At 48.1% G+C, this 13078-nt stretch overlaps 1 protein-coding gene across 4 annotated transcripts; it reads left to right on the top strand.

Annotated features, from left to right (window-relative positions):
* The first annotated feature begins 414 nt into the window (after positions 1–414).
* Positions 415–11453, top strand: LOC122749119 (zinc finger protein 345-like). Of its 4 annotated transcripts, none has more exons than XM_043995308.1 (5): positions 415–478; positions 2147–2221; positions 4182–4309; positions 5849–5944; positions 9105–11453. In XM_043995308.1, the coding sequence occupies exons 3-5, from the start codon at positions 4201–4203 to the stop codon at positions 11285–11287; spliced, it is 2388 nt and encodes a 795-aa protein (XP_043851243.1). In that variant the 5' UTR covers positions 415–478; positions 2147–2221; positions 4182–4200; the 3' UTR covers positions 11288–11453. The 4 variants fall into 4 exon arrangements, with proteins under 4 accessions (XP_043851243.1, XP_043851245.1, XP_043851244.1 ...); XM_043995310.1 differs by having other exon boundaries at positions 455–478; positions 4224–4309; XM_043995309.1 differs by lacking the exon at positions 415–478 and adding an exon at positions 834–900.
* The last annotated feature ends 1625 nt before the right edge of the window (positions 11454–13078 follow it).

Below are 13078 nucleotides of genomic sequence, written 5' to 3'. Positions count from 1 at the left end.
ACGGAGCAGCACCCCCCCCCCCAGCACTTCACGGGGAGAGAAAAGACCGTATCCGCAGGCCCCCCTCCCAGCAGGGGGCCCCCAAGGCCTGAGGAGTGAGAGGGCCGGGGTTTGGGCAGGGAGTTCGCCTGGAGGCGCCCGAGGGGATCCCCACGTGACTCGGAGCGGCTCCACGCGGGAGGGGGCGGGGCAGCGGCACTTGGGCCCCCGACAGGCCTGATCCAGCGCCCCCGCGCGGGCAGATCCACGCCATTCCTCTCCTCGAAAGCCAAAAAGTTCAAAACCAAATCCGCCCAAAGACCAAGGGGCCCCTCTTAGCACAGAGGGGGCGGGGCTCTTAGACCTTAGTGGCCGCCCCCGCCCCGCGCTCCGATGCCATGGAAACCGCCCCGACGCCTGGAGGCGCTCACGTGACTTCCGCTTCCTCCCGGCCGCCCCCTCCTAACCTTGGTCCAGGCCCTGCTGGCTCCAGCAGCGGGTAGGAGGCGCCTCCCGCCCCTTGCGCCCGGGCCCCTCCCTGTTAATTAAGAGGGTAATTAGCAACTGAGGTTCTGCCCTTAGAAGCGGAGTGGGGGGGGGGGGGGGGGTTGGGATGCCGGCTAATGCCCCGCGCCCCTCTCCCATGAAGAACCCTTCTAGCCAATCAGCTGAGCTCACATGCCCCCCACCCCCGCCCCCGTCTAGTTCGGGGATCCCCATGACCTCGGCTTTCTAGGGCGGGGGGTGGGGGTGGGGGCTCTTCTCTGCCATCAGTGCGGCCCTGGAGTGTTGGGACATTCCTGCCCCGCCCCCGGACACGCCTCCCTCCCCCCCCCCCCGCCCCGTGGCTGTGGGCTCCCTGCGCAGGGTCCTGGGGTGGGGGGGCACGGGAGAGCTCGGGCCGGCCCCTTCTTCGTCCGGGTGGGCAGAGGGGGGTCCTGTGCCTCTCCCAGGGTCTCCGCTGTGGGGGATCCCGCCTGTCCTTCCTGGGCATATACGTGGCTTTTGGGAGGCAGGGGGCAACCCCCGGATTCTTCTGGTTCCCCCCCCCCTCCCCTCGTGTCCTGGGTCTGGCCACCTCCCAGCGTCCTTGGCGTCTCCCTGGGCTTCGCTCCCGAGGGCCGTGTTGTCGACTTTCATGTCTTGGGCTTCGCTTTAGACCTTCAGGGAAGTCCATTCCCCCTTTGTCTGGCGCTTGTCCTTCGCGCAGCACGAGCCCTGGAAAGGGCTTCCCATCATGACCAGGGGCTTCCTTGCTCCACTCCTCCCTCCCCATGCAGTTCCTGGGCCGGGCTCCTGCCCCTGCTTTGCCTTCGGATGGGCCGCTAGCTCTACCTGCTCTCACCCTGACTCACCTGGTCCTCACACTAACGTCCTCCCAGCATCTGGCCCTTGTGGTTCTTTAGAATTCGCATTATTGGATGTTCAGGGCCCCCTAGGACATCTTAGGACAGGGGGTCCCAGCCCCGCCCCCCATATTTGGAACAGCTGGGAACCTTCCTGGGGAGCCCCCCTCTGCTCTTCCTGCTCCAGAATCAGAGCCTTCTGGTCCCACTGGGAGACTCCCGGCTTCTTTTCCTTTAGCTTCACGAGCTTTCTTGTGTCCCCCTTTCCAATGGCTGTCGGGCTTGTGGCTGAGCTCTTGTCACTTGCTGTTCTTTCTCCTTGGATTCCCTGATTACTCTCCAGTCTGGTCTGAACTTGAGAGTTTGGCTGGAGAAGGTGTAGCGGAGCTGCATAATCTCCCTGCACTCACAAGTCCTGTCCATATCTTCCTGATTTCTAATTCTCCCCTTTCCCTTTTTCTCTTGCTCTCCTTCCCTCCTCCTCTCCCCATGCACTTGAGTGACTGCAGGGAGCTTGCCCCCTTTGTCTCTCGGATCCCGTTGTTCAGTCCTTGCTATTTTTTTGTGTCCAGCATCTCTCTCATTTGTTCCCTTATTGCTGTCCCCATGGGCCTCAACCACGCTCTAGTTCAGGTCCTAATCCCCTCACCATGACTCTTGGAATAGACTCCTAATTAATCTTCCTGCTATAGGTCTCTACCCTGTCCAATCTGTTTTCTATTTAGCTACCAAAATCATCTCTCCATGGGTTACTTTCAGCAACAAAGGTAAGATTAGTCCCTCTCATGGTCTGCTTCTCCTTCCCTGTTCTTCCTTCCCAGCTCTGTTCTTCCTCAAGAGGAGTGACCTTTGGAAAAGAAGAAATGCCCCCTGTGCTGACAGCCAGGGTCCAACAGGTAAGTGGGAGGTTCCTATTACTTATGGAGCGGGGACCCCCTTCCGGACTTTGGTGTCTTTCCTGATTGAAAGAGGCAAGGATTAAGACAAACCTGAGGGGCAGCTAGGTGGCACAGTGGATAGACCACTGGCCCTGGATTCAGGAGGACCTGAGTTCAAATCCAGCCTCAGACACTTAACACTTACTAGCTGTGTGACCCTGGGCAAGTCACTTAACCCCAATTGCCTCACAAAAAAAAAAAAAAAGATAAAAAAGACAAACCTGAGATTTCCCAATGAAGAATACTATGTGCACAAAACCAATGCATCCAAAATTAGAATGAAAGCAAGAAGCTGGGAGGGGGGGGGGAGGAATCTTAAATAAATTTTTTCTGATAAAGGTCTCATTTCTCCAATGTGGGAACTGAGCCCAATTTGTAAATATAAGAGCCATTCCACAGTTGAGGTACCATCTCACACCTATCAGAAATGATAGATGGTGGAGGGGGAAAAGGAAAATTGGAACACTAATGCACTGTTGGTAGAGTTGTGAACTGGTTCAGCCAATGTGGCAAGCAATTTGGAACTATGCCCAAAGAACTATAAAGCTGCATGCCCTTTGATCCAGCAACACCTCTACTAGGTCTGTATCCCAAAGAGATCATAAAAAAAGAGAAAAGAACCCACATGTACAAAAATATTTATAGCAGCTCTTTATGGTGGCATGGAATTAGAAATTGAGGGGATGCCCATGATTTGGGGAATGGTTAAATAGGTTGTGGTATATGGATTTTTTTTTGGTTTTTTTTTGTTTTTAGCAAGGCAATTGGGGTTAAGTGACTTGCCCAGGGTCACACAGTTAGTAAGTGTTAAGTGTCTGAGGCCGGATTTGAACTCAGGTACTCCTGACTCCAGGGCCAGTGCTCTATCCACTGTGCCACCTAGCTGCCCTGTGGTATATGGATCTAATGGAATACTGTTGCGCTGTAAGAAATGGTAAGCAGGCAGATTTCAGAAAAACCTGGAAGGACTTACATGAACTGATGCTGAGTGAAGTGAGCAGAACCAGGAGAACATCATACACAGTAACAGCAACATTGTAAGGAAGATCAGCTGTGATAGATTTAGCTCTTTTCAGTAATAACAATGATCCAAGATAATTCCCAAATTTTCCATGTTGGAAAATGCTCTCTACATCCAGAGAAAGAACAATATAGTCTGAATGCAGCTCGAAGCCTACTATTTTCCCTTTTTTTGTTTTTTTTCTCACGGTTTTTTCCTTGTGTTCTTATTTTTCTTTCACAACATGATGCCAATGTGTGACCTAAAAAAATGATAATTGAGAAAAAAGAATATTGCTGTTGAAAAGATGGGTCTGACTGCAGATGGACCAGATCTGTGGGTTGTTTGTCCTTGTGTATTTCATGATCCATGATCCTCCACCCTTTGAGTGCAGACCAGAGCAGATCTCAGATCTCAACAGATCATGGTTGATCATTGCTGTTAACTATACAATGTTCTCCTGGTTCTGCTCACTTCACTTTGCATCAGTTTATGTAAGTCTTCCCAGGTTTTTCTGCGAGCATCCTGCTCATCATTTCTTATAGCACAATAGTGTTCCCTCACAGCTTGCTCAGCTGTTCTCCAAATGCTGGGCATCCCCTCCATCTCCCTCATTTTCTAGATAAGGAAACTAACCCCCAGCAGGGGAGATGATTTGTCCAAGGTCACAGTCAGTAGATTTGAACCCAGGTCCTCGGACTTCCAGTCCATCATGCTGTTTCCCTCACGTGGATAATTCTTTAATTAACCTGATTCAGAAGCTGTTACCAACCAAAGCATTGGTAGATGTTCGAAGGATCTCAGTGAGGCCAGGGCCCCCAGAATCCTCCCCCTCCCCACCCCTCTGGGCCCTTTACTCCCAGGTCTCTTTGAGGGCCAGGCCCCAGACGAGCACAAGTAAAGTCATTTGGTGTTCAGGAGCCAGTGACCTTCCAAGATGTGGCTGTGGTCTTCACGCAGGAGCATGTGGGCGTGCCTGGACCCTTCTCAGAAGGAGCTGTATCAGAGTGTGATGCTGGAGACCTACCAGAACCTGCTCTGCCTGGGTGAGGACGGCTCCCCTGGGACTGAGGCTCCGGGTAAAAGGCTTAGAGGCAGCTCTTTGGCCTTCAGAGACTGCGGAGTCCTCATCCTCTCGGGCCAAGGGGCTCCTGTATTTGGCACCTCCTGTGTGGCAGGCCCTGGGCCAGGTGCTGGGAGCACAGACGTGAGGAACAATCCCTGACCTCCAGGACCCTACATTCTCTTGGGGAGCAATATGTACACAGTTAATACCAGTAGTTACTGGGAGGCTGTGTAAAAAAAAGGTGGGGGTGGGGGGCAGGACAGTTAGGTGGCCCAGAGCCCAGCCAGAGTAGGTGCAAGGTGGCAGTTGTGCTTAGTCTGAGGGTTAAGGCAGGAAGATGAGGCCATAGAGAATCTAGAGAGGAGTGTGGTACAGGAAGACTAAGGAGGGCAGAGGCAAGGGGCTAGGCTGGGAAGAGGAGCACGTGGTCTTTGATCCAGGAGGTAACGGAGCCATCAGCAGCTCGTGTGGTCAGACGTGGGCCTTAGGAAAGTAGCTTTGTGGAGGATGGAGGGGCCCAGAGAAAGGTGATGGGGAGAGGAGTGTGGCCAGAGGCTTGAGGGCAGCAGAGAGGCCTGGGGGCAGCCGTGAGGGTCATCTTGCTGGGGAGGATGGCCCAGGTGAGATTCCGTGACATGAATCGGTACTAGACGTAAGCCAGGCTGTGTGACTCTTCAGCTCTGTTCCCTGGCCTTGAATAGGAGGCAGCTGGTCCACTGGAAGAGTGCTACCATCTACCCAGCCCAAGGTTGGGGCGTGGCAAGGTGGGATTGAGGATAAGACAAGGGGGCAAGCGTTTCCCAAACCAAGGACCAAGGGGTTACAAGAGGGAAGACCTGGGAAATAACAGAGGGGTGGAAGGAGTCAAAGCCAAGGGGCCAGAAGGGAGAGAGAATTCATGAACCTGAAGAGGATCCCTTGTGAGCAGAAACACCGTCCAGGGTGTGGCCCTCTGTGTGTTGTGGAACCTGAGGAGCTGCCAAGTTTGGAGATGGGAGGGCAGCCGTGCAGGGGAGAAGAATGTCTGAGGACCGCCAGTGTCCTGCTTGGGTAGCTCGAGCCTCAGAGGAGGAGAGGGTCTGGCAGTGGCCCAGACTGGAGATCACAGGCAAGGCTGGTGTGTGACTCTTTCACTCCTGCCAGACCAGAACACACTGGCTCTTCGAGCCATCTCCTTGGGCGGTCCTGGACCAAGTGGAGGGACTTGCAGGGCTTTCTCCTTTGATTTTCCTTGAGTCTCTGTTTTATTTTTGTGCTTTTTTTTTTCTTTTTGCGGGGCAATGAGGGTTAAGTGACTTGCTCATGGTCACACAGCTAGTAAGTGTCAAGTGTTTGAGAACGGATTTGAACTCAGGTCCTCCCAAATCCAGGGCTGGTGCTTTATCCACTGGGCCACCTAGCTACCCCAATCTTTGGTACTTTTTCATCCTTTTTCGGGGGTAATTCTTAGGGATCTGAGCTTGGTTGGAAACTTCCACGGCTTCTTCTGCATCCCAAGACTCCCCTTCCCTTTGGGCAGGACTGACCATGTGCAAGCCAGAGGTGATCCACCAGCTGGAGCGAGGGGAAGCTCCGTGGAAGTCAGAGAGGAAAGTCCCAGTGAGCAGCTGTCCAGGTGAGTGAGTGACTGACCCCCAGGCAGGCCTGTGGGAGAAAGCCCAGGTCATCTGAAATTGCAGGGCCGGGAAATGGGTGGAGGGAGCTCTTAAGACCCTAAATGGAGAGGGTAACGACTTGGCCAAGGTCACCAAGGAAGTCATAGGCAAAGCTAGTGTTTGGACCCCAGACCCTGTGCTCCTCCTTCCTTTCTGTGCTAGGGCATCCTCAGTCCACTGTGCTTCCTTCCTCTCACTTTTCTGTGTCTTTTCCTAGAACTAGGTGACACTTCATCTTTTGCTTTTGAAAAACTCTGAAAAGCCCCAAGAAAAGGTCCTTCCAAAAGAGAATTCCTTTACAGATTTTCGTGACTATTTTGTTTTGAAGTCACCATCCCCTCCCAATCAACAGCCTCCTCCCAGGGGATCAGTCATTTCCATTTCAGGAAACCTGGAGCAGCAGCGCCCTCTTCTGGAGGAATTGCTAGAGCTCCCTTCTCCTAACCCACAGGGTCCCAAACCAGAAAGTCCCATGGGTCTTTCCCCTGATGCAGGCACAGCATCATCAGCCCAGCCCGCGGCTCTCTGGTGTTTCTGCCACATTTCGCTAATCTCATGGCACCCGTCATTGCTCCCTGTACGCCCTCATTTGTTCTGCCTTTCTCCCCAGTCAAAAGGCAGATAATCCTGCTGCCAAGACTTGGCTCCGTCTGTCTCTTGTGCCTCATCCAAGGTTTTGGCTGTAGCTTTTCTGGCTTCCTAATGTGAAATATTTTCTAGAGCTGTCCTACCTGATCTGGCTCCACCAGCCGGATGCTGGTCCCTCAGGCATTAGCTCTTTGCAGCCACCTGTTACTGTCTTTGCCCCCTTGATGTGGCAGAGTGGGAGGTGATAAGCCCAAGTTTTGTTTTAACTGTATTTCTGGTAGTAGAGTTTTGGAGCATTTTTTTCTCTTAAGAAAAGTTTGTTTTTAACCTTTGACTACTTACCTCATGGGGAATGACTCAGTCTTAGATGAGTGCCCTGTAGATTTTTAATTACACTTTTTTCAGTTACTTCATGCAAAGATTTTTTTCCCTAGCCCATAAGTTTTCTTAGTATAGATGCATTTTTATTCATGCCAGTTTTTCATTTCAAATACATATTCAAAAATTGTCTGTCTTTTATAATCTCTTATCTGAGTCTGGTTAGTTGTAAAACATAGGACCTTCCCTTTTCCTCTGTTTTTTAAAAAGGATGAGAACTTTTATGTTTAGACTGTTTTATTCCTTTATAATTTGTTGTGCTATATGTTGTGAGATGTTGGCCAAAGCCTATTTTCTGCCAGAATGCTTTCTTATTTTCTCAGCAATTCCTGCTGATTAAAAGCTCCTGCCTGAGTGGTTTGTGGTCCTGGGTTGTTGTCATCCGGTCATTTCTGTCATGTCCAACTCTCTATGACCCCATTTTCTAAGGTTTTCTTGGCAAAGACACTGGAGTGATTTCCCATTGCCTTCTCCAGCTCATTTTACAGATGAAGAAACTGAGGCAAACAGGGTGAACTGACTTGTCCAGCATCACATTGCTAGTGAGTGTCTGAAGCCAAATTTGAACTCCATTCTGCCCTTACTATACTTGTGTGGGCTCTAATACATTTCCCTGGTTTTTTTTTTCCTACCAATACCAATTACTTTGGATAATGACCACTTTATAATGTACCTTCTTTCGTGATCCCTGACTCACTGGAGGATGACTCTGAATTCTCCTGCATCTCTCTCTCTCTTTTTTTTTTTAGACATTATTCACTTTATTTATTTTTTGGGGGGAGGCAATTGGGGTTAAGTGACTTGCCCAGGGTCACACGGTTAGTAATTGTTAAGTGTCTGAGGCTGGATTTGAACTCAGGTCCTTCTGAATCCAGGGCCGGTGCTCTATCCATTGCGCCACCTAGCTGCCCCTCCTGCATCTCTCTTAACACTTCCAGAGTCTATCTCTCTCGTTCTCCCCACACACACACACACACACACACACACTCTGATCCAGTGGCAGTGGAGGTTCACTGTCCCACCAAAATGACCTTTCATCAGGTGGCTTCAAGTGTTTTCTCTGGCTGCCTTCCATGCTTGGAGTCCTCTCCCTTTTTATTTCCACCTCCTGGCTTCCTTCAAGTTTCAAGATCTTACCTCCTATGGGAAGTAATTTACTCTTTTCTTTTCTTTTCTTTTTTTGTGAGGGACAATGAGGGTTAAGTGACTTGCCCAGGGTCACACAGCTAGTAAGTGAGGCCAGATTTGAACTCAAGCCCTCCTGAATCCAGGGCCAGTGCTTTATCCACTGCACCACCTAGCTGCCCCTAAATAATTTACCCTTAATTCTAGTGCCTTCCACTCATAACAATTTCTTGTTTATCCTGTACGTACCTTGTTTGTTGTCTCTTGTATTATAAAATTGTGAGCTTCTCAAGAGCAGGAACTATCTTTTGCCTTTCTTTGTATTCCCGGTGGTCAGCATGATGCCTGGCATGTAATAAATGCCTAAAAAAAAATGCTTGTTGATTGGCCCCAATCTTCATTCTTATATCCTGTCAGAGCTAAGTTAAATTCTAATCCTTATCTCATAAGACTCGTAGGTACCTAGGCACCTTGTGCCTTTCTATGTTACATACTGAGTTCCCTAGTGCAAGGCCATGTGGAAAAGAAACTGGATTATTCAGAGCCATTGTTCTTGTTTGCATTTTCCTAAACACAAGGAAGATTTAGAATCTGATATTTGCAGTGAAACTGAGAGACAGTCCAGGCAGCCTTTCACTCAATTGCAAGCATCATCTCTAACACTCCCAAGCAGAGGACCATGCAGGTGCTGTAGGTGCCCTCCATTGTGCGGGCGCAGCACAGGGTGGCAGGAAGACCACAGGGACAGAAATGAGCCATGGGTCCCTTTTGTGTTTCATGTGCTAGTTGGTTGGGCCAGAGTTGAGCAAATCACTAAAATTGTTCTGAGCATCAGTTTTCTATAATACGCTGTGATCACTGCCCTTCCTCCCTCACCAGGTGGTGGTGAGGGTCCCTGGGAAACTTTTGTGGAGACTGGAAGGGACTGTTCTCCCTTCTAAAGTTTAGCCAGGATTGCTTCTGGAAGAGGCTCAGAACGAGGGCTGCTGGTGGGTGCCGGGACATCTCCCTTTTCTTTCTTTCTTTCAGATTGGGTAACTAGGCCTGGAGACAAGGAGTCAGCTCCAAAGCCGGACATTTCTTTGAAGCAGTTGTTCCAGGGCAGACTCCCGAAGGACAGTCCCTGTGCTTCCAGCTTGAGGGAGGCCTGGGACTGTGATGCCAGATTGGAGAAACTGCGGAGCATGGAGGATGTCAGTGTCACCCAAAGGGAAACTCCCAGTAAAATGATGGCTTGTTCAGGTGACAAATGCGTCCAGAACATCCATTTGGAACCAAAGCATTTTCTACAACACAGAGTATCTCTAGAAAAAGGTGCTCCCATGTGTAGTACAAGCAGAGAGAGCTTTTTATCTTCAGAACCAGGGAAATGTCAGATTTCCTCTAGGGAGATAGTTTCTACATCTAAATCAGACTTTATTGCATATCATAGACTTTATTCTGGAGAGAAACCTGGTGAGCCTAATGAATGTGGGAAAGCCATCTTCCTAAGCCCAACCATCAGTTCCCATCAGAAGATTCTCACTGGAGAGAAAACTCATAAATGTAATCAGTCTGGGAAGACTTCCTCCAAAACCTTAGAATTCAATGAAATTCAGCAAATTCACATAGAAGAGACACCATCTGAATATAGTGAACATGGAAAACCTTTCATCTGTAACTCATCCCTTCCTTCCCATCAAAAAATTCACCCTCAGAAGCAATCTAATGATTTTTTGAAGTCCATCCTACAGAGTTCACAGCTTCACCAGAAAATTCTTAATAGAGAAAAGCATTATGAATGTAATGAATGTGGGAAGACTTTCAGCCAGAGAGGATACCTTCCTGGACATCAGAGAATTCATACTGGAGAGAAGCCTTACGACTGTAAGGAATGTGGGAAGGCCTTCCGCCTGAGAGAACACCTTACTCGACATCAGAGAATTCATACTGGCGAGAAACCTCACAAATGTAATGAATGTAGGAAGGCCTTCCACCTCAGCACAGATCTTACTCGACATCAAATGATTCATACTGGAGAGAAACCTCACAAATGTAATGAATGTGGGAAAGCCTTTAGCCAGAAAGGACATCTTACTGTTCATCAGACAATTCATACTGGGGAAAAACCTTATGAATGTAATGACTGTGGGAAGGTATTTCGCCTCAGAGGTCTTCTTGCTAAACATCAGACAATTCATACTGGAGAAAAACCTTATGAATGTAATGAATGTGGTAAGGCCTTCCACCTGAGAGAGCAGCTTACTCGACATCAAGGTATTCATACTGGAGAGAAGCCTTATGAATGCAAAGAATGTGGGAAGGCCTTCTACTTGAGCACAGAGCTTACTCGACATCAGAGGATTCACACTGGAGAGAAGCCTTACGAATGTAAGGAATGTAGGAAGTCCTTCCACTTGAATACAGACCTCATTGGACATCAAAGGATTCACACTGGAGAGAAGCCTTATGAATGTAAGGAATGTGGAAAGGCCTTCCATCTGAGAGCACACCTTTCTCGTCATCAAAGGATCCATACAGGAGAGAGACCTTATGAATGTAATGAATGTGGGAAGGCCTTCCACCTGAGCTCAGATCTTACTCGACATCAGAGGATTCATACTGGAGAGAAACCTTATGAATGTAAAGAATGTGGGAAGGCTTTCCTACTGAGCACAGATCTGACTCGACATCAGAGGATTCATACTGGAGAGAAACCTTATGCATGCAATGAATGTGGGAAGGCCTTCCACCAAAGAGAATACCTTACTAGACATCAGAGGATTCATACTGGGGAGAAACCTTATGAATGTAATGAATGTGGGAAGGCCTTCTGCCTGAGAGAACAGTTTACTCGACACCAGAGAATTCATACTGGAGAAAAACCTTATGAATGCAAAGAATGTGGAAAGTCCTTTCGCTTAAGAGAACTCCTTACTCTACATCAGAGGATTCATACTGGAGAGAAACCTCATAAATGTAATGAATGTGGGAAGGCCTTTAGCCAGAGAGGGCATCTTACTGTACATCAGACAATTCATACTGGGGAAAAACCTTATGAATGTAATGACTGTGGGAAGGTATTTCGCCTCAGAGGACTTCTTACTAAACATCAGATAATTCATACTGGAGAAAAACCTTATGAATGTAATGAATGTGGGAAGGCCTTCAGCCTGAAAGGACACTTAACTCGTCATCAGAATAACAAAAGGCATCCCTTCCTGGTAAACTAACCTATCTGGGATTCTGGGGCTTTTATAAAGATAGCTATGTGGTGGAGATAAGGAATTGTACAAAAAATTAATTATTAATAACTATATATAACCTGGAAATTATATATAATTGGATTTATGAAAAATTATACGTTTAGAAAAATTGTAATTGGGCCGTAAGTCCTGCCGTGATCGCCATTCAAATGTGAAAATATTTTTACTGACTAGGTTAATTTTGGAGGGCTAAAGCTGACTGGAGGACTAATCTGGGACTTTTGACTATTTGGCTTTCTGACTTCGTTAATTTAATGTGGGCTGTTTATAAAGTTCCACCACACTGCTCCCCAAACTGATAAATTAAAGATTAAGAAGCCTCTTAACCAAATAATCAAAGCAGATTTTATTTATGAGATACTGTTGAAAATTAAGAATACAGGGAAATAAAATGTACAACCTGACTGCTGCACCTCGAAGAATTTCTTGAATACAATAACGACCTTAGCTGCCTCCCGCCTCAGGGCACGTTATACTTTCCCTGGTTTGTAATAAGGCCTGTAACCTTGTCAGCCCTCCTAGTCCTGCGTTACTGTTTGTCTTGTCCCCACCCCCACCCCCTTTCTAATCTTGTCAGCCACCCTCTTGACCTCTTCTCAGCCCCCTGTCTCCTTGTCCAATGGAACTCTCCTCCGCACCGCTCCCCTCTAGTCAGCCCCTCTCCTCAATCTTGTCTCTCTATCTAGTCCGTCCCCCTCCTGTCTCATTCCCAGGTCTATATATACCTTTTCTTTTCTCCACTCAAATCTCGGGGCTTCCTTCGCCCCCACAGACCAAGCTAATAGGCCAGCCAGGGCTGTGGCTGGTTGGGGGGGGCGGTGCACTCCCACTTCACGTGCGCTATTCGGGATCTTTCGGATAGCTCCGCTCAGGTTGGAGGGAGCTGGGGCTTTTTTTCCCCCAGCTGTCTGGTCTTGTATAGCCCAGGGGGCTTTTTCGCTCAGCTGAAGCTGAGGAGGAGGGGGAGAGACCCTGAGGACCTAAGGCTTTCTAATCTCAGCCTAAAGGTAGGGTCCCCAAATCAAAATAAATTTCCACAGAATAAAGGAACTAAATCACTGGAGGGCATTCAATTTTTGTAAAATTATCAGATTAGCATAATAAAAAGAATTATTACATTGATTTAAATAATATAACAATCAAAATGCCAAAGGTTGGGGGCAGCTAGGTGGCGCAGTGGATAGAGTACCGGCCCTGGAGTCAGGAGTACCTGAGTTCAAATCCGGCCTCAGACACTTAACACTTACTAGCTGTGTGACCCTGGGCAAGTCACTTAACCCCAATTGCCTCACTTAAAATTAAAAAAAAAAATGCCAAAGGTTTTTTTTTTCATAGAAATAGATGCAGTTACAAAAAAACAATTATATGGTGAAACAAAACACCAAACTTTAAAAATGCTGATTGATCACTCAGATATTTAGAAGACACAAAGACAATAGCCGAAGCTGTCTTTCCCTCAAGAATTTGCTAATCTGTTGGGAGAGGCCACATTTACATATATAACATCATTTCTACACCACCTGCTGTGTGCCAGGCACTTTGCAATTATCTCATTTGAACTCTGTTGTCATCCCCCTTTTACAATTGAGGAAACTGAGGCAAACAGAGGTTAAGTGACTTGCCCAAGAGCACACAATACTACGTGTCTGAGGGTAGGTTTGAACAGGGAGTCTTCTGACTCAAGGCACAGTGCTCTATCCACTATGCTACTTGGCTACCAAGATATTTTATGTCCAAGTATATACATAAACATCTCAT

Source organism: Dromiciops gliroides, chromosome 3 (assembly GCF_019393635.1).
Source record: "Dromiciops gliroides isolate mDroGli1 chromosome 3, mDroGli1.pri, whole genome shotgun sequence".
Taxonomy (NCBI): Eukaryota; Metazoa; Chordata; class Mammalia; order Microbiotheria; family Microbiotheriidae; genus Dromiciops; species Dromiciops gliroides.
The sequence above is the reverse complement of the archived record's forward strand: the minus strand, read 5'-3'. Positions and strand labels throughout refer to the sequence as shown.

Bases quoted from the DNA above. Each gene is read 5' to 3' on its own strand.
- LOC122749119 (XM_043995308.1), top strand. From the start codon at position 4,201: ATGTGGCTGTGGTCTTCACGCAGGAGCATGTGGGCGTGCCTGGACCCT. The intron at 4,310-5,848 runs GTGAGGACGGCT...CCCTTTGGGCAG, and splicing joins CCAGAACCTGCTCTGCCTGG to GACTGACCATGTGCAAGCCA. The intron at 5,945-9,104 runs GTGAGTGAGTGA...TCTTTCTTTCAG, and splicing joins CCCAGTGAGCAGCTGTCCAG to ATTGGGTAACTAGGCCTGGA.